The sequence below is a fragment of the Enhydra lutris genome, unplaced genomic scaffold (genome assembly GCF_002288905.1).
Source record: "Enhydra lutris kenyoni isolate GAN:26980312 unplaced genomic scaffold, ASM228890v2 scaffoldscaffold26, whole genome shotgun sequence".
Lineage (NCBI taxonomy): Eukaryota > Metazoa > Chordata > Mammalia > Carnivora > Mustelidae > Enhydra > Enhydra lutris.
Window position 1 is genome coordinate 17,125,691 of NW_019154110.1, and position 27,891 is coordinate 17,153,581.

The 27,891-nt window shown below is 40.8% G+C and overlaps 1 protein-coding gene across 2 annotated transcripts; it reads left to right on the forward strand.

The window, feature by feature from the left end:
• Positions 1-30: 30 nt before the first annotated feature.
• Positions 31-27,891, forward strand: LOC111151770 (monocyte to macrophage differentiation associated). Of its 2 annotated transcripts, XM_022509963.1 has the most exons (7): positions 31-292; positions 7,988-8,069; positions 12,363-12,523; positions 16,264-16,338; positions 18,274-18,375; positions 20,268-20,337; positions 25,978-27,891. In XM_022509963.1, exons 1-7 carry the CDS (start codon positions 267-269, stop codon positions 26,176-26,178), a joined length of 717 nt encoding a protein of 238 aa, XP_022365671.1. In that variant the 5' UTR covers positions 31-266; the 3' UTR covers positions 26,179-27,891. The 2 variants fall into 2 exon arrangements, with proteins under 2 accessions (XP_022365671.1, XP_022365672.1); XM_022509964.1 differs by lacking the exon at positions 16,264-16,338.

Below are 27,891 nucleotides of genomic sequence, written 5' to 3' on the forward strand. Positions count from 1 at the left end.
GCGGGAGCCCGGGGGCGGAGGAGCCGGGAGGCGGGAGGCGGGAGGAGCCGGGGCCGTTTAAGCGGCCTCCCTCCCGCCCCCAGCCGCCGGGTCTGGCCCCGGCCCTGTCCCGACCCCCGGCCTGGCCCACTCAGCCTTGCCCTGCCGAGCGGTCCGCCGGGCACACGGGCGGCCTCCGGAGCAGCCCAAGCCGATGAGGGCCGCGCGCCCTGCCGCCGGCGCTGACGAGACGGAGCTCCCGGCCCCCGAGGAGGAGCGGAGGATCAATGCGGTTCAAGAATCGATTCCAGCGGTGAGAGAGGGATGGTGCCCCTGCCCCACTGCCCGTGCCGGCAGCGGGTCCCAGATCCCGCCTCGTCCGGAGTGGGTCCCGGCTCCTCACCTGGTTCCATCCCCCCCCCGCGGATCCCGCGCCTTGGCCGGGGACCAGCTCCCAGGGGATTCCCCGCCCTGTGGTCCCTGGGCGATCCCCTTCCTCCGAGGACCGTGATCTCATGCGTGACCCGGGTTCCCAGACCCCGAACCCCGAGCCTGCCCTCCTTCCAGGGGATCCCATTGCTCACCCGACTTCATCCTACCTACCCCATCCCGGCAGGGTTCGTGCCTTGCCCTGAGGACCGGAACCCCAGCCCCAGACGCCGACTCCGTTTCCTCCAACCCTGGCTTTGGCCTCCACCCCTTATCCCCAGCTTGGGGGTCTCCCGGGGCGCACAGAACAGGGGCCGGGCAGCTGCTGCGCCCTGCAGCTAGATTTGTCGTAAAACGGGGTGCTGGGCGTTTTAGTGCTTTGTCTGTGATCGGCCCTAGCAACAGGGAAACTGAGGCATGCTCCGCTGGTAAATTTAGCCTTTCCTGGCCAGGTCCGGGCCTTGCTAATTCTCCAAGCTTGCTGGTTTAGCGTCCAAGGGCGGTGCTGTGTTGGGCACTGCGAAGGGACAAGTTAGTATTCGGGTGGTGAGAGCTGCTGTTGAGGAGCCTGTGTTAGGAAATGAGGAGGAGGAACCTAGGAGGTGCCACCGGAAGGTTGGCCAGCAGCTCATTCACTGGAGAGCCGGTGGGAATGCCAGCCTCGGGAAGCACGGTGGCCTTAATCCTGGCTCGGGTCTCTGACATTTAGCAATGGATGGAGGCTGGCCCATGGTTCTGAGAGGAAGCTCTGGGCTTTTTTTCGAATTCTTCGTTTTAAGTGGGTGAAAGTTCATCTCCCCTATGTTTCACTCTCCATCCTTTGTCTGAATCTGTCAGCCGTGGCCCCATTCCCAGACCTTCACTAGCAGGCAAGCTTGGTGTGCAGTGATGGGGAATTTGAAAGAAGAAAAGGAATGCATGAAAATTTTCCAGGGAGGTTATTGTTGAGTTTTTAGATACTGCCTTTTATTTCAGAATTTCAAACTGCACTTTTTTTTTTCCCCCTTTCCAACCCCCTAATCTGTTTGATGCTCACTCCCCATTATGCTTCTCTCATTCCTCCCCTGGTCCCAAAGGGTAAGGAAGCCAAAGATGCATAGGAAGAGTTGGGGTGGGCCATACCATTAGAAGGGTGATGAGTTTGAAGACTTGGATTAACTTAACGGATATTGCTCATCATTCAAGAGTGTTGAATGCCTGGCACTGTTCCCTTGGTGGGATCATCCTATCAGTGCTTCTGAAGGCAAAAAGGAATCATGATGTCTGGCTTTAGAACATGAAGTCAGGGGGCGCCTGGGTGGCTCAGTGGTTAAAGCCTCTGCCTTCGGCTCAGGTCATGATCTCCGAGTCCTGGGATTGAGCCCCGCATCGGGCTTTCTGCTCAGCAGGGAGCCTGCTTCCTCCTCTCTCTCTGCCTGCCTCTCTCCCTGCTTGTGATCTCTCTCTGTCAAATAAATAAATAAAATCTTAAAAAAAAAAATAAAGAACATGAAGTCAGGAATGAAGGTTAGAGGGGCCTTAAGAGAGAAAGTAACATGCATTCAAGTATGATTGGTAAAGCCCTATGCATGTGGTTTGTTTGATTTGGTTTTACTTCTTTGAACATCTGTGCGCTTCCTGTTTTCAGAGAACAGTGGCAATATTCTGTGAAATTACCCTTCCTTATTTGATTGAATTTGTATTTCTTTCCTATCCTATGAATTCTCCTCAGGAAAGGAAAAAAAAAAGGCTTTTTACACAAACGTTAAAACAATGTTAAGGGAAATGGGAAACAAAAACCCCCCTTCATTTCAGATCCTACTGTCTCAGCTAATTGAACTACTTTTGTTGGATGCTCATCTACCCAGTCCTTATTATCAGTGTAGTAATGTAATTTTGTGCTCTACTTCATTCATTTAAAGATGAAAAATAGAGGCATTTCTTTTGGTGTGGCACAGACTTTGTAATCTTCTCGGTGACTGCACAGTATGAATGGATATTTAACATTTATTTTCTTCTTTTTTTTTTTTTTTAAAGATTTTATTTATTTATTTGACAGACAGAAATCACAAGTAGGCAGAGAGGCAGGCAGAGAGAGAGAGGAGGAAGCAGGCTCCCCGCTGAGCAGAGAGCCCGATGCGGGGCTCGATCCCAGGACCCTGGGATCATGACCTGAGCCGAAGGCAGAGGCTTTAACCACTGAGCCACCCAGGCGCCCCTAACATTTATTTTCTTGATGGCACCTACACCCACCCTGATTTTCTTTGAAGACTGAATGATCACATAATTTCTTGTTTTTCTATTATGGACAAAATTGGAAAGCTATTTCTCAGGGTGACTTTGAACTTGGACATAAAGCCTGCAAATACAAATTAACTAAAAAAGCCCTTTTAGTGTATTGTACAACATCAGAATGTTGGGAGTACTATTAATCATATCTTCAAGGCGTGTTCCTTATATATCTTTTGAGCATTCAGAAAAGTTATCAGCAAGTATATTATAGAGAAACTAGAGAGAGGGACATACTGTCTTTGAATGCATGTGTTATTTCTGATAGATTTATCAAGAGTCCCTTGAAGAGCATTTGATTGCAGTTAGAACATTTCATTAGGCCATAGTTTGTGGCTATGTCTAAATTACAAGAAATGGACACCTTGCTGGTTTGTTCATAATGGAAATGTGGTGGTCATTTTGGCTTTGGATAAACTTCCAGAATTCTGCCATTTCTGCAGAGAAATTTAGCCCACTGTCCTAAGTGGAGGGCTTTATGCATGCATGGCTTCTCAAAAAGTTTAGGATGTGAAAAATGCCACTGGGACACAGAGCATATTTTCTCTTGCTTTATCCTTTCCACATCTGAGTCTGCCCCCACACCTTCCTCTCCCAGAGTCATTTTCTCCCTATCACAGCATCCCTGACTGACTGGAATAATTGCTAACATTTATTGAGTGTTTACTTGAGCCAGCCAGTGGCTGGGTATTTATGTATTACTCATCTCTTTCTCAACTGTAACCCTGGAAGACAAAATTTTATAGCCATTTAATAGATAAGCAAATAGGGTTAGAGAATAAAAGAGAACTTGCCACAGTCACATGGCTAGGAAAGGACAGACCCATTTCAATTCAATTTCCTGTCCCTCTCTACCACCATGCTGCCAGTTCACCTTTGACTGTCTCCCTGCTTACACAATATCTTGTACACAGCTCTAAGGCCTGGGACCCACAGAGCTTCTACTGTATGGTGTCGGTGCATTCTCATTTCTCCAGCCTTGCCACCGAAAATCCAAGGAAAAGGATACTCCTTGATTCAGAGCTCCAGCCTTGAGACCACTGGTTAGCTTCAAACTGATTATGTGATATAAAGCACCTTACTCTCCCGAGTTAGGAAGTCTTCCCGGACTGCCTGTTGCCTTTTTAAAAACATGTTCTTAGAGCACTGACTTATAGGCATGGGATAGTCTTCTTATACACGTGCCTTCTCTCTTATTTAATAATTAAGTTAAATGTCGTCCACCACTGTCACCCCCTCTGGCAATGGACACTTTTCCTGAATACCATGCTCCCTCAAAAACTGGCTAATAATAAGGTGCTGTGTATAGGGGTTGGCTTATGTTGCTCCATCAAGTGCTGTTGAAAGAGCCCTGGAATATCCATGGTCTTAGCCTTTAAGAATTTTCTTTTCATGAGATTCAAGGTTCTTTTGGTGCTAAGATTGCCTATTTCTCTTTGTTACATACAGAACCTCTTGGATCCCGAGTGAAAGTAATTGACAGCGAGATATCTCTGGGTTAAGATAAAATAGTTAAGCAACAGGCAGAATTTCTATCTTTCTGTTCATTCAACACTTACTTATTAAGTTCTAGCAATAAGCTGGGTATTGTGCTTGGGACTGGAAGTGAAATCGTGGCCAAGAAGGCCTTCAGGGAATTCACATCACAGTGGGGAAAGATGCAATTTTAAAAATACACAAATTGAAAAAAACTTTTTACTTATTCTCATAAGGGCTCTGGTAGGCTGGGGAGAGCTGAAATGATACTTTGGGTAGGATAGTCAGGAAAACCTCTGAGGAGGTGACATTTGAGCTCAGCCTGACAGGTGAGGAGAGTTGAACCTTCTGGAGAAAAATGTTCTACGCAAAAGTAAACAGCAAACACAAACATCCTGAGCCAGATGAGACCTTGGTGGTTTGAGGAGCAGAAAGGAGGTGGTGTAGCTAGAGGGTGGAGAGTGAGAGGAAGGTGGCTTCCTGAGGCTGCCGAAGCAGTGGGGGCCCAGCTGTGGGCCACTTTGGGAAGCCAGAGGCAGGTTTTAAGCCAGAGTTGGGGTGTATGCTGTGATCTGGTTTTCATAGAGACTGTTGTGGCTGCTGAATGAAGAGAAGTCTGTATGGGGACAAGCAGGGAGACCAACTGAGAGATTTGTATTCATGTAGACCAGAGATGTCAGTGTCTTGATGTATAAGGTAGGGTCTGTGGAACTGTAGAGAGCTAGGCTGATCTGGAATATATTTGGAAGTAGTAATCTTCCCATTGGAGAATGGGGAAGACCTAGAAATCAGGGACAACTTCTGAGATTTGACCTTGGGTCTTAGAGATTTGCTGGTAGGTCATAGATTTACTTTCAGAAGGCACAGTGCTTTGGGCTCTCTGTTCTTTCTCTCTAGAGTTTTGAAATTTTGTCATAGGGGATTGGGGGTTTAAAAATGCCGGGTAAGGGGAAGCAAGATAGAGTGTCAAAAGAGAAAGCGAGGAGACGAGTGAACAAACCTGACTAAATAATAGTTCTATGAGGGGCGTCTGGGTGGCTCAGTTGGTTAAGCATCAGAGTCTTGATTTTGGCTCAGGTCATGAACTCAGGTCATAAGACTGAGTCCGCTTCTGGCTCAGTGCTGTGCATGGAGCCTGTTTAAGATTCTTTCGCACTCCCTCTGCCCTTCCCCCCTCAAAAACCTAAATAATAGCTTTATTAAAGTGTGTTTTCCATACCCAGGACTAAATTACCTTCCCTCAAACCCTGTAAAACCTGCTGGATACTCTCTTCTAGCATCAGATAACCAACTGTTAGGGTTACTCCTCCTTAGGTAGAAGCGGCTTCCATAAATGGGTGCTGTTTTCTGTAACACTTGAGAACCCTTTTCATTCTTTTTGGGGGAAGAGAAGAGAATAGAATAGGTTCAGCGTGTGGGAGTTAATTTGCATTTTACTTCTGCTTTTCCATTTAGGTTTTAGGAATGATTTCTTCAGAAGGCTGTGTTGGAGGCTTGACTGCACTGTAAATTTCTCAGCAGAACACTTGTGTGGTGGTTTTTGACTGAGCCCTGGACAGTGGTGGGCTCCTCGAAGACTTGCTCTTCCCTTGCCTTATTATGGGAATCTCGCTCTGGCCGTAAGAGACTACCTGAAGTCACATGGGTGGGATATTTTTCTCTACAACTTATGAGTTTATTTTTACTCTGAGTGATTCCAGGTGGGCAGGGACAAGGCTGTCACAAACATGGCCATCCAGCTTCTTAGCTTTTGGGAGAAAATGTGAAAGTCTATCCCTGTTGCTGTGTAATGGGTTGACTATTTTTAGATTGAGCTGCCAGAGATATAAATTGCTATTTTAGTCTTCAGCCTGGTGGTGGGTAGACAAACCTTACTTACTGTAAGGAGGAGTAAGTACCCTAAACAGAACACTCTCAATTTAGGAGTAAGTACCCTAAACAGAACACTCTCGATTTAATCCCCCTCTACCATTTTGGAGCCTTGCTCTTTACCCTTTAAAATTTCTAATAGGGTATGCTACTTATAGCTCTGTTGTTATGTCTGGGGGTGATGAGGTAGATCCTTGAATGCTTGGGATGCTTTTAAAGCATTCTTCTCAAGAGTGCAGTTATTTTCCTTTTTACTAATAAGCGCTATGTAGCAATACTCTCGTCCCTTAGGAAATTAGTAAAGTTACTTAAAGGATTAGCAGGGGAGAAAAGATTTATTTTATCTATGTGCGGGAATAGCTTGGATAAATTCTGAAGCTGTTAAATGTCTATTTCTCTTAAACAGTTTTCAAATCCATCTGGCAAATTCTATTCAATAAGATATATTCTGCACACTAGTTAGATAACTAACCCATTGGTTGTCCAAGTGAAATATCATCACCGTGCCAAATTCATTCCCCATTGGATTTTCTACCCAAACTCTCTATACTAGGTTGAATGAAACTGCCATTTTCTTTTTATTTATTTGCTCTAAGCATGACATGACTTATTTATAAGCTCTAAGCATGATCCCCTTTTAATTCAGGGAGAAAATGCTAGTCTTTTGTTCCTAAACCGGGCATTGATTAGGATGGCTTGACCATGTGCTTCAGACCAGCTCTGTCATTTGGTTCAGCCTGGTACTATTTTTCATCATAGTAATTATAAGATGTGACTGGTCAGAACTCGTTGGTGGCAGATGACAAAATCTCCCTCCTTTCCCCCATCTTAAAGTAGTTTAAGCAAAAGGATAATTTCTAGCGCAAAGCCTGCTGCCATCTTGCAGGCTCCAAGCACAGGAATGTAGTGGGGCCTCCGAGACCGATATGCTCTGGGAGCTTTTGCACCTCTCTGTTTCTCTGCATCTGCTTCTTTTGGGCAGCTGCTTCATCATCTTCCTGAATGTACATCTCCCCTTTTTCAGAGAACAGACTAAACCAGCATCCCTCATGAAACATGGCATGCGTGAGGGCTGGGTTTCAGAGGATCCTCACCTCCACACTGAAGGAGAAGAATCCTGTTCATATCTTCAGGTCCCATGGTATTCATGGTTTTCACTGTATTGCTACTTCCACAAAGTTGGCCCAAAGGGAAGTGTGGAATGTGGGTATGTGTCTATATGTATAACCAATTTTGATATTAGATACATACACACATTTGTATGTATGTATGAACTTTATAGCCAGGATATCACGTACTAGTTGTATATTTGGATTTGAAAGCAAACTGTTTTAACTCCAGAAGAATGCAGGTAAAAACAAACCTCTAGTTTAGGTGGCCTAGAGGTAGCCAGGTATCATTTATTTAAACTGTCTGGTGCTGGAACAGGTAATGCAATATAGGGAAACTAGTTGGGCGGGCCTGCTAATTGTGCAATGTAGGGTGTAAAGATCTCCATGTATATAATGCTTTATAATTTTGAGAGAGAAAACTGAAACCTTGCTTTGTATTCCTTTTAACTGAATGGTAGTTACTGGCATTTGTAAAGTTTAGAAAGATTGTCTTGCCTTTTTTCCCTGAGATTTAAGATTTGGTTGCGCCTTTTTTTATTTATAATTTTTTTAGCATGGGGGTTATGAGCTGAAGAAGGTGGGTATGATTGATTGCTGTTTGCTTCTGATTGGTAGAGCTTTCTCTTTTGAATAAACTGAAAGAATACTTAATCCAATAAACTAGGGCATTTGCTTTTGGATCATGGCTGTTAGCTCAGTTTACACCTGTTGAGCAGCTTTGGTCTTGTTCCCGTAACTAGGGGTTTCCAGCAGCCTCCTCTTAATTAGAATAGGCCAAACAGTATTGGCAGCCTTCCCCATTGTTCTTTACGTCCTTTGAGCGTGTCTCATGTGATATCTTTTTGTTTGTCCAGGTTCATGAACCACCGGGCCCCAGCCAATGGCCGCTACAAACCAACCTGTTATGAACATGCTGCTAACTGTTACACACATGCAGTGAGTATACATTTTCTACCCTTTGCGTCCTTCCCAGAGGGCTCTGGTGGGAGGAGCAGCCATTATCTCTAGTACCCTCAGCCCAATTAGTTAGATGTATCTATCTCTGTGACCTCACCTACCAGGGCATCGGTGCTGGGTCATGTTACCAGAAGCTCTGTGAGCACATCAAACCCTTCGAATGCTCTGCCAGCTCTGTACATCCTAAACTGACGCTCTGACAAGATCTTCTGTAGAAGAATAGTTAAGTGCCCTAGTTATAGGAAAATCAAAAAGACAACTATTTATGAGGAGGACTGTCACCTCTGGAATGAAGTGAATCACCTTTTCAAGACAGTCAGCTGTGTTCATGGGCCAAGGAGAGTTCACAGTGTTGTTGAAAAGGTGTTTTTTCTTACCAAGTGATTCCTTGAAACAAGTAGCCACCCCATCCTCATCTCCATAGAATCCACTGCTTTTCAGAGCAGATGTTTCTGCACATTGTGGAAGAAAAAGCTGATTTGATCCCTAATTCTTAGTGAACTTTTTTCTTCCTCATAAAAGCAAAACATGCTCATTGTAAGAAATTTAGAGAATACTGAAGAATATATAAGAAAAACAAAACCACCCAGAAATAAATTAATGCTTTGGTGCATTTCTATTTGCATGTTATGTTCATGAATATGTATTTTCAGATTTTTTTTTTTAAAGATTTTATTTATTTATTTGACAGAGATCACAAGCAGGCAGAGAGGTAAGCAGAGAGAGAGAGTAGGAAGCAGGCTCCCTGCTGAATAGAGAGCCCAAGGTGAGGCTCGATCCTAGGACCCTGGGATCATGACCTGAGCCAAAGGCAGAGGCTTTAACCCACTGAGCCACCCAGGCACCCCAACATTTAGTGAGACTTTAGAGGGAAGGGAGGTAGCTGCTATAAAGCTGAAGATCAGAAAAAGAGGAGGCCAACTTAATTCTTTCATGAAGAGTGTTTAGAACAGGCTAATGTAATTATTTTAGACCGTGTTAGTACATATGTCATTATAATAAAATTTGCTTGAATCCGATTGTGCTTTTTCATATCTTTAATCTTCTTCCCCAAAGAATAGTTACAGTGTTTTCTATAAAGAATAATGATGCCAAATAAACCCCTAATAAACTGGGTTCTAATAGATTCCTTTATAATCTAATAGAACAATGCCATTTGGTCATTCCTTAGCATAAATCAAACTTTATGAAGCATCTGTGTTATGTATTGTAATGGTGTAGTTCAGATAATAATTATTAATACTCAAACATCAACCTAATTTATCACTGCATGTCCTTTTCCCTTAGGTGCTAAAAAGACTTTTATTTAAATAATTAATATGCTGGAATCTTGCTAAAGGGAAAAATTAGTACCTGACATGCCTGCCCTGGATTCCATAAATGAGCTTCCATAATGAAGTTCTGGAGTAACCTCTCTAGTGGACAGTCTCCCTGGACCCATGACTGAGATTCTTGGGGACAGGAAGGATTTGGTGAAAGTCTTTATAGACTTGAGCTGACCCGTCTTTGCCTTAGTGACACACTTATGTGGAGTGAACTTTCACCAGAGGGTCAAAATGTTTAGAGTACCAATATGGACTAAAGAATGCATGGCCTAGGGGTGCCTGGGTGGCTCAATCCTTAAGCATCTGCCTACAGCTCAGGTCATGATCCCAGAGTCCTGGGATTGAGCCCCGCATCGGGCTTCTTGCTCCATGGAAAGCCCGCTTCTCCTTCTTCCACTCCCCCTGCTTGTGTTCCCTCTCTTGCCATCTCTCTCTCTGTCAAATAAATAAAATCTTTTAAAAAAGAAAGAAGGGAAGAAAGAAAGAAAAAGAGAGAAAGAAAAGAAAGAAATAGTGGCCTAATTTGATTGTCTTTGATACCTATCAGACTATCCATCTTTTATTCTGACCAGATACTGGACGAATTTAACACCTAAAAGTAAAATTACTTCCAAAAATAATTGTCCACAGGCCCATAAGAAAAAGTTTTATGTCTGTATGTGTGTATTTAAGTCTAGGGGAGGATTAAGATATAAGGAACATAGGGGTGCCTGGGTGGCTCAGTGGGTTAAACCTCTGCCTTTGGCTCAGGTCATGGTCTCGGGGTCCTAGGATTGAGCCCCATATCGGGCTCTCTGCTCAGCGGGGAGCCTGTTTCCCTCTCTCTCTCTCTCTCTCTCTCCCCGCCTGCCTCTTTGCCTACTTGTGATCTCTCCGTGTCAAATAAGTAAATAAAATCTTAAAAAAAAAAGATATAAGGAATATAAAAATTTGAGTAATAATTTATGTGGCCTCTTCTTTCACTCATTGCTCCAATATACATCCATTATTTTTTCTATTTACCAACTACAAAACACTCATGAAAGTTATGGGTCCAGTGCCATGATAGTTTCTGTACCACTGACAAATGAAAGTAATCAATGAAATGTTTGTTACTTAGCATTATGTTGAATACTTAAATGTAATAGTTTGGCTATTAAGATGCACAGGTCACCTTTAGGAATATTATTTGCTGGAGACAGACTTGAATGATCCCTTATCTCTTCTGGGTATGTCATAAGTTAAGGAATACTTGTATAAAACAAGAAAAACTGACAAAAACTCCATGTTAATTTTTTAGAACAGAAAATGTCATCTTATTAAACTTACTAAACGGTATCCTGATTTTTTACTTTCAGAGAGCGGTAAGATTTCTAAAACAGACAAAACAAAACAAAATAACTTCCATCATCATTTCATTAAAGAGGATACTTTAACATGAGAAAGTAGAAAGGACATAGTCTCAAAATAAATTAAGTTCTGTCTTATGAAAAACTTACTTTATTGTCATTAATTTTCTCATATCGTCTGGGTCAGTGAAAACGTCAGCATTTGAAAATTCAATGCTGATCTTATTTAGAGATACTTTGTTGCAAGAGGGCAAAAGTAGGTATTGGGGGGAAAAGATAAGATTGCTAAAGCTTTCTTTCTTGGCAAGATATGCTTATTGTAATATCTAATAAAGTAGTTTATTTTTATTGAGGATGTTTATTATTATAAGATGTTTACCACTGTTCAATTTTACTGTGACTAAAACCTTCTCTAAAAAGATGAAGTCTTTGGGACGCCTGGGTGGCTCAGTTGGTTGGACAACTGCCTTCGGCTCAGGTCATGATCCTGGAGTCCCGGGATCGAGTTCTGCATCGGACTCCCGGCTCCACGGGGAGTCTGCTTCTCTCTCTGACCTTCTCCTCGCTCATGCTCTCTCTCACTCTCTCTCAAATAAATAAATAAAATCTTCAAAAAAAAAAATAAAATAAAAAAAATAAAAAGATGAAGTCTTCAAAAAAAAGTTTACTAGTGATACTCATACTCATATGACAGACACTGAAGTCTGTGTGCCTGGGAAGTAACTATGGTAGAGAAGCAAAATTCTCTTAAGATTATGGTCTCTTAAAATTACTTGAATAGGTGAGAATGGATTACCCTTGCTTACTTGAAAGGTGCTATTAAAAATAAATAATTGTTGGGGCGCCTGGGTGGCTCAGTGGGTTAAGCCGCTGCCTTCGGCTCAGGTCATGATCTCAGGGTCCTGGGATCGAGTCCCGCATCGGGATCTCTGCTCAGCAGGGAGGCTGCTTCCCTCTCTCTCTCTCTCTCTGCCTGCCTCTCTGTCTACTTGTGATCTCTGTCAAATAAATAAATAAAATCTTTAAAAAAAAAAAAATAAATAAATAAATAAATAATTGTCACTTGCTACTAGTTCCCAAATTGGTGGAATGTATAGATCCAAACTAAAAATCAGAATATGACTAGACAGTTAATTTTTGTGTATGTGGTATACATTATAATACTTCTTGATTCTATTCATTCACTTAACCCTTTGCTGAAATACTGAGATTTCAGTAGTTCAGGGGGGAAATAGGAAAGAACATTTAAAAATAGGACCTCCCTACAAAATTTGGGTACATGCTTGGCATTTGAATATTTTAAGTACCTACTTTAAATCACATGAGAGAACAGGGTGAAATACATTCTTATGTAATGAAATTAGGATAAAAAATATCTGCTTTGCCACCATGGAGTAATGTATCCTGTATCGTGTACTTGGATACCCAGTGGTGGGTATGGTTCCTGGGCCCTGAATGGTACTTGCTGTCACCACTGTAGCCACCGACCACTCCATCCCCGAGAGGCAAGTGTTTAAAATGATCTTTCTAAAATTGTCCCTGGGAAACCTATGTATTTTTAACAAAGGGGGCAATTTCGCCAAACCCAGGGTATTTACTCTTGTTTGTCTTTCCCTTAGTTCCTCATTGTTCCGGCCATTGTGGGCAGTGCCCTCCTGCATCGGCTGTCAGATGACTGCTGGGAAAAGATCACTGCGTGGATATACGGGATGGGTCTCTGCGCCCTCTTCATCGTTTCCACAGTATTTCACATTGTGTCATGGAAGAAGAGCCACTTAAGGTACTGTGGATGGCTTGTTAGTTTGCCTGATCAGAAGAGCAGACTCAGGGTAGCCTCCCCTACTGGCATGTTTCAGTCAGGTTGAAGCTACAGAATAGACAGACATTTTCTTGCCCTGTAGACTATAATGCTATGCCATTATAGTCAAGACATTTCCAATGGATTGGACAGACTTTGAGAACCCCCTTATGTATCTAAGAAAGCCGGCCTTTCTCAAAAGCCACCAGCAAAACCACACTGCTTCCCCAGGACTTAACATCGTAAAATCCTGAGACCTGGCTTTTAATGTTGTCACACGTAGGACCTAATAGAGTGCAGCAGCTGTGGGGTAGTAACAGAGCACACTGAACTCGGAGTCAGCCCAGCCCTGCCGCTCTGGCTTGTGTAAGTCACCTGACCCCATGGAGCCTTAGTTTCTTCATCACTAAAATGGAAATAACAGGGGCGCCTGGGTGGCTCAGTGGGGTAAGCCTCTGCCTTCAGCTCAGGTCATGATCTCAGGGTCCTGGGATTGAGGCCCGCATTGGGCTCTCATGGGGGAGCCTGCTTCCCCCTCTCTCTCTACCTCTCTGCCTAGCTTGTGATCTCTCTCTCCCTCCCTGTCAAATAAATAGATAAATAAATAAAAATCTAAAATAATAATAATAATAAATTTTAAAAAAACATGCCCAGTGTTCATAGATAGGTGAATGAGATAACTCATGCCAGAATGATTTGAAAATTACAAATGGCCAGGATTTGTCATGTAAGGTTTGCTACAGTTTAGGTGTACTGGTTTGCAAAGTTCAGCTTTCAGAATTAAGTCCTATGTATCGATTCAAACAGAATTCACATATTAGCTGTCAGGTACTTTCCAACTCAAAGCAGGCTCGCTAGCCTCCCAATAAGGACATAAAAGCATTCCGCCTTTGAGTGAGGGATTAATTTGGGGGGAATACAAAAGGAGAGGCACACCATTTAGTTGCTGATAGAATACATTCGGTAGAACCCAAAAGTGCAGAATTTCTTTTTGTAAAAGGAGGATTCAGAGCAAACTTAGAGTGTTTTAAAATAATAGAATATATCTTTTGGTTTTACAAAATGCCCCCCCCAATCTCAAATAATTCAAACAATCTAATATTAAAAAGACATGTGTTATTTAAGAACAGGGTTTAGGATTCATGAGAAGATTATTTGTCTCCTTACAAGTAGAATCATAGTTTAAGAGCAGGAAGGATTCTTAGGGGTCATCTAAGCCAGATCCCTTAATTTTCACCTGGAGAAACTGAGGCTCAGAAATGGCTTGTCTTGCCCAGTCAGTGAGACTAGCAGAGTCTGATCATTCCTGGACCTCTGACTCCCAGTCTGGGGTTTTTCACCCACACCCTTCTCAATACTGCTTATAGTTCCCAGCCTGCTACCTGTGCCTATAAGTTCCTTACCGAAAGTAAAACCACAGCATTGGATCATGAGGGCTTGCTGGGGCGTATTCATAAGAGAGCCTCAAAAGTACCTGCCTCCCCAGAACGCACTGTCACAGAGACCAGAGGCCAGAGTACTTCATTATCTTCCTGGCACAATCCAACGCTTGTGGTTGCCTCGGCTGACTGGGCTTTGATGTCTAGATTTCTGAATCAATAAAGAGTTGTAGATGCACACTTCGGTATTCAGGGCCTCCCTCCCGGGGGCTAGAGAAGGTGTAATAGAAACCAGGCTCTCTTGAACTTTGAAATAGTACTGCTAGAATCAAGCTACATGTGGATTTTTGCCCTGCATTACTTTTTTTATATTTCCAAATATAGCCTTATTTAGAAGCAAGGGAATGGGCATTTATTGAGTACCTACTGTGTGCTAGGTGTTGTGCTAGTGAACATGTGGCTACGTGATCTCATTTAATGCTCACACATACTCTATGATAGAAATGTTGTCATTTCTATTTTCCCTGGGAGGGAAGTGAGGGTTGGAGAAGCCGGGGTGGATCTTGAATAAAATTATAGGTCTGACTTTACCTGCTCTAATGAGTGCATAGCAGTCTAGAAAGCTGAATTAGAAAGGCCCCAGACCTGGCTAGGAATCACAATCATCCAAAGAGTTTTAAAAAATATAAAAGATTCTCTTCCCTCCATTCCCTACCCCATGTTTTAGCCATTTTAAAAATTATAATCTTCTGGACTAGAGTTTATGACTCTGTTTTATAAGCTTCCCAGGTGATTGTGATATGCAGTCAAGTTTGAGAAGCATTAATCTAGTGTTTGCTTTTTTAGACCTGTGACCTAAATTGTTTTCACTTCACTATTATATGACTAACAATAACCGTGACTAAAATGTCCTCTGCTTGCTTTGGGCGACACTGTATATGTGGTGAGGGAAAATCTAACACTAATCCTAAACCAAACCACAGCTATGACCCCTTGGACACTGAAAATGGATTCAAAACGACGCAGTGCATTCATACCACTAAATCACCTCAGTAAAGTGCAGATTCTGTCTAACCCACTGTCTAATCTGTTCACCTCCGTGAGCCAGGTCTTTGTACACTTCCTAAATTTTCAGTTTTGGAAGGAGGAACTCACTTAGAAATCCAGGTGGTTATGTGCTTGCAGCAAATGAGCCTTTTTGTTTTGTTTTGTTTTGGTTTTGGTTATTCCTGTTCCTACATTAGTTTCTGAATGTCCTTTATTATAACTTATTGTATCCACTAAGATATTTAAAGTGAGAGCTTCTTTGAAGACATTCTAAGATGAAGAACTAATTCATTCCCTGAACTGTGTGATAGGGGTTGAGGGGTGGTCTGCCCTCAAGGAATTTCATTTTTCTGTTACATTGAATCTAAGAGAAATGGAAAACATCAGCATAGACAGATTTTGTTTGTTTATTTACATGGTAAATATCATACGTGTAAGCTTAAAAGTAATGTAAAATTTCTCATTGTGGCTTTGTATTATTAAAAAATAGCTGTGTGGGGGCACCTGGGTGGCTCAGTGGGTTAAGCCTCTGCCTTCCGCTCAGGTCATGATCTCTGGGGTCCTGGGATCGAGCCCCGCATTAGGCTCTCTGCTCAGCGGGGAGTCTGCTTCCCCCTCTCTCTCTCTGCCTGCCTCTCCGCCTACTTATAATCTCTCTCTCTCTCTCTCTGTTAAATTAAAAAAAAAAAAAATAGCTGTGTGAAGATGTATGAAGATGTGGTTCATATATACAATGGAATATTACTCAGCCATCAGAAAGGATGAATACCTACCATTTACATTGACATGGATGGAACTGGAGGGTATTATGCTAAGTAAAATAACTCAGAGAAAGATAATTATCATATGGTTTAACTCAAGTGTAGAATATAAGGAATAGAGTAGGCGACATAGGGGAAGTGAAGGAAAATTGAATGGGAAGAAATGAGAGACAGAGACAAACCATAAGAGAATCTTAACTCCAGGAAACACACTGAGGGTTATGGAAACAGAGGTGGGTGGGAGGATAGGGTAACTGGGTGATGGGCATTAAGGGGGCATGTGACATGATGGGCACTGGGTGTTATATGCAACTAATGAATCAACTGAACATGATATCAAAAATTAATGATGTACTCTATGTTGGCTAATTGAATTTAAATTTTAAAAAATAGCTATGCGACTTTGAAAGCCAAGTTATAACTTCCCCAAGAAACTAGAATAGGAATGGAAATACAACATGGTGGAGTGAAAAACTATGCTGCCAGTCTGAAAGTTTTCTAAAAACTTTGCCTAACTTGTTTTTCCCCCCAATAGGACAGTGGAACATTGTTTTCACATGTGTGATAGAATGGTTATTTATTTCTTCATTGCTGCTTCTTACACTCCATGGTAAGATACTATCTTTCTATTTTTGAAGGTAGTGTTTTTGGGATAGAATTTCTGTCCTTCTTTCCTTCCCTTCCTCCTGTCCCTGCCCCATGCATATACCTTACCCCTGTCCCTCCAACACACGTGAATACATGTTTTTTGTTTTTTAACTTGGGTCAGATTGCAGAGTTTAAGGGAAGAATGTCACTGCTGTTCAGAATATATATCTGGTATTGGATTGTTTACGACAAAGTGCCAGGAACTTGTGTGTAGGTAGCACACTCACTTTTGAAATATGTCACCTTTGGCTTCCATGTTCTTTCTGTATACTGCTGCTGCTCACAATACTTGGACATCTAATCATTCAAGTGGAAATGCTATAAATACATATGAGGAAAACAAGCTCACTTTGATCTACAGTTCGCTTCACAGCACAGTAGCTACTATATATGGAGTGTGCTTCTCATTTCTGTAGCTGTATGAGTAAGAAAACTAATTAGTTAGCTATTTAAAACACCTAGTATTCTGGCTCAGTGGGTGGAGCCTGCAACTCTTGATCTCGGGATCATGAATTTGAGCCCTATGTTGGCTGTAGAGATTACTTAAAAAAAATAAAACTGAAATTCTAAAAAATAAAATACCTAGTATTCTGTTCAATTTTTGCTCTTTTTGCCCTTTTGGTAGAGATCAGGTAGAATCTTTTGTTGCCTGGAAACCTCCGATTATAGGAACGTTAGAGTCCTTCTATTAAGACATGGTTATAAACACTCAGAAATTCATTTTGTGCCATCAACTGCAGTAGTCACTAGAAACAGCAGGCCTCTACATTCTGACTTACACAGCATCCATCATTAAAAAGAAAACTAATTATCTTTTGGAGTAAAAAAGTGTGTTCTCTCCCTAATACTTACAGCAGTGCATTCTATTGGAGAAAGAACACTTAACAGGCTTTTGGAAAGTATTCCCTGACTTAAAATAAGGAAATAAAATTTTTAAAAGCTCAGGAATCAAATATTACAGTAAACAACCTGTTCACATGTAGTTTTCAATAGGTAACTGGTACCTTCTCTGTTTAAAAATAATAATTTTATAGTCATAGTCAATCAGAATAACATTTGGGTGTTTTCTGATAACTTTTTTTTTTTAAGATTTTATTTATTTATTTGACACAGAGAGAGAGAGAGAGAGAGATCAGAAGTAGGCAGAGAGGCAGGCAGAGAGAGAGGGGGAAGCAGGCTCCCTGCTGAGCAGTGAGCCGGATGCAGGGCTCCATCCCCGGACCCTGAGATCATGACCTGGGCCGAAGGCAGAAGCTGAACCCATTGAGCCACCTGGGCACCCCTCTCATAGCTATTCTCAGTATGAAATGAGTACAGATGAATTTGCAGCATCTTAAAATTCAAGCTTTATAAGAGCCCACGGTTAAATTCTGACAAAATGTCTTTCATAACATATGTTGAGCTAATTCTTCTCATGTTCTCCCTTGGCAGAGATACTGGTAATGGAGATACTTGGTCTGTATATTAGGTATCTGCTGTGGATATGTGATCCTGGTTGAGGATTCTGTTCAGGGTTTTTTCATTAAGCTTTGTAAGCACTCTGCTCCCAAATATATTATCAGAATTAAGCTGATTTGACAGCAGCTGCCTAATAAGGAAAGTCGGGCATCACAGGTGTGGTGGGACTCACTTCTGCATATCTCCTTTTAGCTGGTTCTATTTTTAAACGATGTTGGAACTAATTCTAAGTCTTAAAGGTCAACTGACAATTTTATCTTTGAATTATTAATTTTACCCAAATTGCCTAAATACCTCCATGGCATGTTGAATGCCTCATTTTCCTGGTTTTATGTTAGCACTTGCTTCCCCAGTTTTCAAGCCTAGAGGAAAACAAAGGCCCTGTGAATTCCCTTCGTTTATCACTTCTGTTCTTTGTTGTCATGTTTACATTTTTTAGGTTAAATCTCCGTGAACTTGGACCCCTGGCATCTCATATGCGTTGGTTTATCTGGCTCATGGCAGCTGGAGGAACCATTTATGTATTTCTCTACCATGAAAAGTAAGAAAAAATAATTTACATTTGATAGTTTTAAAATTAACTACCTAAAGTTTATCGACATTATAACACAATTTGCTTTATATTTGCACTTCAGAATAGTAGAAATACATAAATAGAATATATATTGCTTTTAACAAGTCTTTGAAACCATTTGGCGTTCATTACTGGTAGACAGATTGCTGTGGGAAGAGCTGAATGGCACATGTGTGATAGGATGCATTTGAGGGACAGACGGACTGCCATTTTAGTCAGTTGGGTATTACTTGACATCCTCAGGCGACGGGCCTTATCAGCAAACTAGCCTTATCCTCTGTGATTCATACTTACCACATGAGAAAAAAAACTACTTTTCAAGCTTTCAGTGAAGACTGAAGACAATGATAGTTCTAGAACAACATTTACCTAAGTAGCAAACCAGAAGACGTCCCAAACTAGGATTCTCTGAGAAAGGGGATATTTGGAAGAGCATGCAAACTCTTAATATCCTAACCGTGGGGCACATTTTTTAACCCATTATTTATAGTTCATAGCCATAAGTATTAAGCAATATAAAAAGGAAAGCTTATTGAAATTTAGCATCACGGCTCTAGAGGAGATCTTCAAAGTCATCTATTCCAGCTCCATGCTTAAAAAAAAATGAGACCATTTAGGATGTGCATCAAATTAGCGATTCATCTAGAATTAGGACCCAAGTGTCCTAGTTCTTACTCCATGGCTCTTTTCATTATTTCACATGCCTGAATTTGAGAAACTCACAAGCATGAAATCATTGTCCTTGAGTACAGTTTATTAGTTTATCTATTGTCATTGGCAGAATGGCTCTATGAATTGAACATAATTTGTGTTTATCACAAAGTATTAAATTGTTTCCTCTTTTCAGAGGAAAATGGCAATTTTCAGTAACTTCTGACTTTGAAATTCACTTAAATATATTTTGACCACAATTAGCTATTCTGAGTGGTGTTATATAGTATATATATAAATCCGAGGGAACAGTTTGCTTCTTGGGCTCAAACCCCTAACTTGTACCCTTGGATAGAATAGAAAGTAAAGTAAAACAGCTATCTTTTCTCCTTTTACAGGGCTTCTTTTACACCAATCCTACAAACTCATTCTTCCCAGTTCCCTGATAAGATTACTTCAGAGTGAATTCTGGAGTATAAAACACAGAGAATGAGATGAGATTGGCCCTTGGCCATTTGGGTTTGGACAGATATTAGGGAGTGCCTAACTCATGCCAGGTACTATGCTAGGCCTTGTAGATCTGAACATAAATAAAACTTGGCCCCTGCCTCCAAGGAACTTAGAACCTATGATTAGGCAGAAATGTAAGCTGAATTTTAGTGTATTTTAGTATCTTTGAATTTTCTTAGCATTTTCAGACATTCTGTAGCCTAACACGATGAGTCTTACAAGTCAGAGTTTGTGCAGATGCAAAATAAAGAGACAAAACTACATGCCCTTCATTCCTTAGGGCTACCATCCCTTTGCCACTGATAAACCTGGCCCCACGCAGCATCCCTGTCCATCTTCATAATTTCAGTTTCTTGTAGCTGTGGATTGGACTGGTGATGAGGACAAACACTCCGGGATTGGGAAGGGGAAAAAAATGCATGGGGATTGGATGTAATAGTAACACTTTTGGTAGCAAACATTTTCCAAGTCACATGTTGCATTTGATGCCATTTCAGTTCTGTAAGAAATGCTAATTAATTGTGACTCAACTACAGTATTTTAATTAGAGGCCTAAGGGTCTCCTACTGGGAAAATATATTCATTGGAATAGTTGGAGAGTTTGCATTTCTTTTAAAAAAAAGGGGGGGGGAAGCTGGTATGGAAATAGTCTAAGTACTGTAGGGATAGATGCAATTAACTGCCTTTCTATCCTGCAGGTATAAGGTGGTTGAGCTCTTTTTCTATCTCACAATGGGGTTTTCTCCAGCTTTGGTGGTGACATCAATGGTAAGAAATGGTTTCATAATTTTAACCATTTTACCTTATTTCCTTTTAAATTGTGGGAACTCTTCATTTGTGCATAGATATGATATGTAGTTTTTCTTTCTGAAGTAATGACATCGCCATTAACTCCGAAGAAAAAGTATATAAATAACAAAGTGCCTGCAATCTATACTAGCTCCTGGTTGTAATTTGGAGAAGTTCTATACTAAAGTGTGTTTGATAGTATGTGTTGCTTTTGGATAGCCCTTCTGTTCACCCCACCCTTCTCCCAAAGAGGCATGAGGTCACCGGCTGATAGGCATTTTTGCCTGAATTGTTTAGTGTCTTAACCATAAATCCATGAAGGAGGGTAAATTTTTTGATGTCTTATAATGAAAAACAATAAACTATGAATTATTGACTTCTTTAATCTTAAGAATTAGAAGGACCACAAGAGGTCAGTTGTGTCAACGTTTTATTTAGTATTTCCCAAAAGTCTTCACTCTTTTCTTTCACTTGCTTTTAAGTCATATATATCTTTTTTCTTTTTCTCAGGGAAGTGCTTTTTTTTTTTTAACTTTGCTTGAAAATTTCTTTTGAGGACTTTATGGGTGGAGATGTAACATTACCTACAGTAGGCAGTCAGTATGTATGTTTTGAACTCCCTTTCAGATTGAATTGCTGTTGAGAAATCTGTGTGTATCTATCAGTCAGTCTGAAAGAAAAGCATATCATTATTGCTTTGTGATCCCATCCAACTGGTTACTTTGTGCCATTAGCTTATGTAGGGCCATTAGCTTCAGTGTCTTAGGCTCTGCATTTTTTTGGCATTAGCCACTGTGTTAATTAAGGAACTCATAATGTGTCTAGTTTGAATTCTTTTCTCAGTCTACAAAGGTCAGAAGAATTGTACCTATAATTTCATCCCTGTGCCTGTGAGCTAAGAATGTATATAGTCCCTACCCTGGTCACAAAAATACGTCTAAAAGGTTTAGAAGTTAAAGGTTTGCTTGTTTTTTTCAGAGGATAGGTCTTATGAGAATGTGTCAAAATATATTTCTTTAAGGTAAGAGCTTTATGATAGCTTTAATAATTACCTAGCACCAAAAATAAATATAGTTTAGTTGGTAAAGGCAACGGAATAGTGAAAGGAAGGTGGTGAGTGATGGAAACAAAATTTGCCTTAAAGGCCATATAGTTAGAAGGCAATTCAGGACACCCAAAGCAACATAAGCAAGGTTTGTGTGTGTAGGTTACTAATCATTAGAGTAGAACATCAAATTCCCTTGGGGTATCATAAGAGCAGGTTTATCCAGTATTTTTACTAGCCTTAATCTTGGCATTTTCACAAGTTGTACATAGTCGGTGACTAACATTTATGATAATAAATGATAATCCTCACATTTCCCCCCTTTCCCCCTCCATAGAACTTTTACCAAGCAGGAACCTACAATTCATTTTAAATAAGAAACTACCATAAAGTTTTATAATGTCTTTGGGAAAAGCGTAGGCTGCCATGGGAACACATGACCCAAGCACCAGAGGAAATGATGTTCACACTGATTCATAAAGACAAGAAAGAGCCTAGGGATAATGAGGATGATGCAAGTAGGATAGGAAAGAATATGGCATGAAGGAAGCCCTGGAGAGGGGGAAAGCACTAGCACCTTTGAAGAACTGAAAAATAGTTCATTGTTTGGAACACAAATGTGTGTACCTGTTTGAGTGTGCCTCTGTGCATGAGGTGGGTAATTATGCAAACAGCATAAGTCTTGTAATAAAGCTGGAGAGCTAGACAGAGACCAGATCAAAAAGAACCTCATAAGCCATCGAACTAACAGTATGACTGGACACTCAGAGCTTTGATTCTGGTCAGATTATTGGGCTATCAGAGACTCTTCTTCCTAAAGAATGATGAAAAACTGGCAAAGTATTTGAAACAACTGTCTTTTGGCACTGGACCACAGACACAAGACTGTTCCTTGAGGGAATAGAAACCAAAAGATGAGCTTCAAATTTGTCCATTTTCTCCCTGGGTACACTTTCCAAACTGCGACAAAAGAAAGTAAGCCAGAGAGCAGCAGTCAGGGTGGAGGAAACAGAAATCAGTATTTTAGCTACTGAGCCTGCTTCAGTTTGGGGATAGGATTCTGGAGAAAGGGGAGCTTCACAAAGAAGTGTCTCCAGAAATCTACAAAGGGGTTTCTCTAAATCCTTGCCCAAATATTACACTGAATCTGTGCAGGGCAAGACTCTGCATGCCCTGGCTGAGAGTGGCTCTTGGACAGCTATGAGATAATGGAGAGTCTGGAGGTGTCTGGTGCTGGAAGAGATCAGAGGCCAGCCAGACATAGTGGAAAGACCATGCTGAACAACTCGGGTGTTCAACTGAACCTAGCAAGTCAACCTCCACACCTTACAAGAACTACTCTAGCTCTAGAGTGAGGACTGCCCTGGAACTGCCATAACAAAGCCCAGAAACAGACCTGGAAAGGATAAAATTGGTCCTCTGTACATAAACTGCCTACCAGAACAGAACTCAACATTACTGAAAGGAAGACAACAAAATTTATACTCTAACACCTTGGCATCCATTTATCCAAACAAATATTACTAGATAAGCAAGAAAATGTGACACCACACACCTAAGGAAAAACAAGTCAATAGAAACAGATCCAAAGATGACAGAGATGTTGAAATTAGCATGTGAGGCCTTTAAAACATAATGAGTGAACAAATGAAGAATCTCAGAAAAGAAATGGAACTACAAAAAAAGAACTGAGTGGAAATTCTAGATTTGAAAACAATATGTATTAAGAAAAAAACTTTTTGGAGAGGTTAACAACAACTGGATTCTGCAGAAAAAAAAGATCAATGAACTTGAAAATGCATAGACACGCTAGAAACTGGGAGAAAATATTTGTTCTATATTTATCTGACAAAGGACATGTATGTGGAATATATAAGATACTCCAAATGAATAATAAAGAGCCAATCCTATAAAAATGCGTAAAACACTTGAACAGACATTTCACAAAGAAAGGTACACACATATCTAGTAGGTCCTTGAAAGAGTCCTCAATGTCATTAGTCATCAGGAAATGAAAATTAAAACCTCAGTGTGCTACCAGAATACACCCTGGAGAATTACTAAAATTAAAAAGACAGCACCGAATTCTGGCAAAGATGTGAAATAACAGGAACCCCAACTCATTGTTGGGGGTAGTGTAATATGGTATAACTATTTTGGAAAACTGTTTAGCCATTATAAAGTTAAACATAAATTTATGACTCAACAGGTACTACCCAACAGAAATGAAAACCTCTATCTACAAAAAGACCTCTATAAGCCCCAGATGGAAAGAACTGATAAACAAATTATTTCAAATAAATCAAGGGAATGCTAAATAATAAAAAGGAATGATTGACATAGATAAGACATGCAGGAATCTCAGAAATACTATACTGAGCAAAAAAAGAAGCCAGACACAAAAATAGGTGTACAGTATGATTCCATTTATGTGACATTCTAAAACAGACTTAGTCTGTGGTAATTGTAGCAATAAGAACAATGGTTGCCTTGGTGGAAGAGACTGCACAGAATTGGGAGGGGTATTGGGGTAACTGTCTCTCTTGATCCGGGTATGGGTTAAATAGGTGTATGCATTTATCAAGATCCATGATATTCACTTAATATTTATGCATTACACTCTGTAAATTAATCATCAATTTAAAAAATGACCCATTTCCTCCACCTCACCCCCCAAAAAGAGAATATAAGTTCAGGAACGAGACCACCTTAGTTCAAATCCTGATTCTGACACTAAACACTATGTGGCCTTGAGCAAATTATGTAATCTTCTCTGCTTAAGTTTTCTCATCTGTAAAGTTGGGATACTAACAGAACCTAATTTAGGGTTGTGAAGATTAAATGAGTAAATATATGAGTACACTTCGGACAGTTATTGGGGTAGAGTAACAGTGTAATGACACACGTAATGAAGAAAACAGGTTTTGTTCTAGGATTAATTATGTTCTGGTTCTGTGAAAGTTGACAAGTTAAATATGGTGTCTTAAGGAACTGTTAACAGAATGTACGTCAGAACCAACCTCTATACGTGCGTTGGTCTCTTGCTTATTATTTTAGTGGGAAGAAAAAAAAAGTGTTATCTTTTGGGCAGTGACCAGCTCTATGGCTTTGTTCCGGTTACTTCATTCCTCTGGTTCCACTGTCTTCATCTCTAAAATAAGGAGGTTTTGTTATGTTAGATGAGTGACTTTTTACTGTTTGGGAATTATATGCCCCTTTGAGAATCTGATGAAGACCTAGAAAAATTTTAATTAATAGATATCAGTTGCTTTGTAATCTTTAAGAAATAATAAATGTGTAGTATTTGTGGGGTTTTTATTTTTGATCAAAATCAGTCTGGCTAACTTTACATCCTATAAAAGTTAAGGAGAAACCTCTTAACAGTTGATTTGGGTTGGCTCCTTCCCCATCTTTTGATCTTACAAAAACAGTGGGGGCTTACGTGAACTTTGAAGAAAGTTCCCTACTTGTGGCTCTACATCCTCACGCCTGGTTCTTAGCTCGTGGTTGTTCACTGCTGCTGCTGTCAAGGTGCATGGGGGCCCATTCGAGTTGGTGGCTGCATAAGGGCTTTCCCATGCTCCCTGCTGGACCTGGCCGAAGTCTAAGGCTCCAGGGCTCACGAGCTTGCAGTTGCTGGTGCCCAGGCCTCTGGGACACCCACACACCCATCCCCTTCCAGGACTTGCTACAGTCTGGCTTAGCTTTTCACCACCCTGCAGAACCTGAGACCTTTCTATTCCTAGTCCTCAGGAATCCAAGGGACTGAATTGTTCATCAGCCTCCTAAGCCCTGCCTCTCTGTTCCTTTCCCCTCATTCATACATCCCAGTTTAATTTTGAAGATGGGCCTGGGTCTTGGAAAACCAAAAGCAGCCTAAAAATTCTCTTTTTTGTGTTAAAGCACATGTGACTGTGAACTTCCTCCTGAGCTAAGAAACGCCTAGGCTCACAGACAAAAAGGCCTGGCAACCTCTAGAAGGTCAGGAAGTAGGTTATCCTTGCGTGCTGTCTGATCTCCGAGGTCACTTGTAGCTGTGATTTGCCCGTGTCAGCCATAAGGGAGCTCTAAGCTCACACAAGCAGGGGAAGTCTCAGAAAAGCAATCAGTGTAGAAGAGTCTGAGGAGGATAAGGGAAGTGAAAACCCGGTCAGAAAACCCTGTTGGAGATGTCAATTAGAATTAGAAATGCGGTGGTGTGGGCGCGCCTCAGAAGGGAAGAAAGCTCTTAAAGGAGAAGAGGAAAACCGAAGATTGCGCTTTCTTAAACTGAACTCCCGTGTCTGGATGTGACTGCAGGCAGCTTCAGCATGGCGTCGGTGGATGAGCGGAGTGTGCTGCTTCTGCTGTGGGGCCTGTAGCCCAACTGCTCACTCCGCTCAAGACGGCCAACCCCTAAAGGTAATCCAGGTTGACTGATGAGGGATTTTTTAGTTCATGTTTACCGATCAGGATGCTGTCTGCGGCTCATTGTCTAGAAGATCAGCGGACTTTGGGGGAATTGCAATGATCTCTTTAGTTTGTCACCTCAAGAGTAACATCAAAACCTCTTTCTTTTTTTCCTCTGTTGACAGAATAACACTGATGGACTTCATGAACTTGCCTGTGGGGGCTTAATTTATTGCCTGGGAGTTGTGTTCTTCAAGAGTGATGGCATCATTCCATTTGCCCATGCCATCTGGCACCTGTTTGTGGCCACGGCAGCTGCAGTGCATTACTATGCCATTTGGAAATACCTTTATCGAAGTCCAACAGACTTCATGAGACATTTATGACCAGTCTGTACTAGGTCTCGAAACCAGTATTATTTTAATTATGGCACTTGGGGAGTGGGGTAAGAGCTGAAAGTTGCACAGAGGAAAAAAAAAAGAAGACAACAGCACTGACTTTCTTTATATCTTTTGAATATAATTACTGTGAAACTATAAAAGCTGTGTTCTGGAATTTTCCCCCTCACAGCAGATAAATAAGGTAGTGAATTAATTATTCATTCCATTCCACTATCATGAAGGACTCTGGATAGACTTGGCCAACCGATGTTTACAAAACAGAATTTTGTATTTTAATTTTACAGATTTTACTACATGATTTTTCTAAATTACTAGGTCAGGCTATAAAAGTCAGTGCAACGACAAAGCTTCCTTTATAAAAGAAAATTGTTTCTATCACTTTCCCATTAGCTGTGTGAAGAATCATGGACAGAACTTACACTACTTTTACCATGTTTCATCTTGGCATAACATGGTTATTTTTTAAATAGAAATTTTCATTTTTTGTAAATTTTTAAAGACTATTTCATTGAAGCGCATCTCTGCGGTTCCTCATTCACGTGAATTTTTGCAGCAAGCTGTCAACATTCCACAAACGAACAAACATTATACCTCTTCTGATAGTTTTATTAAGCATAGAGAAATTGCCAATTTTTAAAAATTGCGGTTTTCCAAACTTTTCTGCCAACCTCTGACTCTGAATTCCATGCTGCTTTGGGCCATATACTTGACCTAGTTTGGTTTACCAGTGATGGAAAAGTATTTTGATATCATTAACTTTTTCAAAAGATTCAACTTTTTCTCTATGCCTTTGCCATGTTTTCTTCAGGATCTCTTTCAGCAGTGGATGAGCATTCACATCTGTATTCTGATGGTATTACTGGAGTGGTCATCCACTGAAGACTCCTGAAGAGTGTTGTGAATTACACTGAGTAGTGGTATTGCCTGTTTGGTGCCCGTCGGGTTAAGTCATTGTCACTTAGCTTAATATTATCTGTTTGATGCTTGTTTTCAATTGTGGAATTAGATGCACAAATTCACATTCCTATCTTACCCCTGTATCTCCTGATAATAATTTTTGTCTTTTCCATAGGAGAATATTTAAAGCATTGTTTGACAGATAGAAACTCATGCATCTGTAGTTCATGGGTTTTATCCTGGCTCAGTGGAGTGGTATTTAATATATTATTTTTTGGTTTGCCTTCAGTGTCTAATATTAAGATTAACATGAGCTGCATTGTTTATTACTCTCCTGTTGGTGTTTTAATAAATGAAATAACCTTGCCTTTCGATCCATGCTGATACTGTTTGCTAGATTTGGGTTTGATCAGTGAAAGAATTGGCTTGACGACACATTTAGGCTTATTCATTGAAATTTTGTACTGATGTGGCTTGAAAAGAGAGTTTATTTTGGGTGTGCATATTTAGAACTCTCTGATTTGGGTGAATTACATGGGAATAAAGAACAGAAGAAGTGGTATTTGCTGGTAAATTCTTAAATAGGCAAGGTGCCCAGTGATAACACCAACCAGACCACCCCTATATCTGCATGATTCTGAACATCCTGATGCCTGTTATTTTGTGTATATTCTGTTTTTAATATATTAACTTTTGTGGATTCATTTAAAGTCTGCTCAAAAGTAACACTGTTGAAACCACCAAAATGTATGTAAAAAATTGTGCTGTAGACTAGAATAAAATTGTTACTTGGATTTGTTC

Excerpts from the sequence above, each read along its gene's own strand:
- LOC111151770 (XM_022509963.1), top strand. The coding sequence starts at position 267 with ATGCGGTTCAAGAATCGATTCCAGCG. Across the intron at positions 12,524-16,263 it reads TGGAAGAAGAGCCACTTAAG|GACAGTGGAACATTGTTTTC; the intron begins GTACTGTGGATG and ends TCCCCCCAATAG. Across the intron at positions 18,376-20,267 it reads GTATTTCTCTACCATGAAAA|GTATAAGGTGGTTGAGCTCT; the intron begins GTAAGAAAAAAT and ends TCTATCCTGCAG.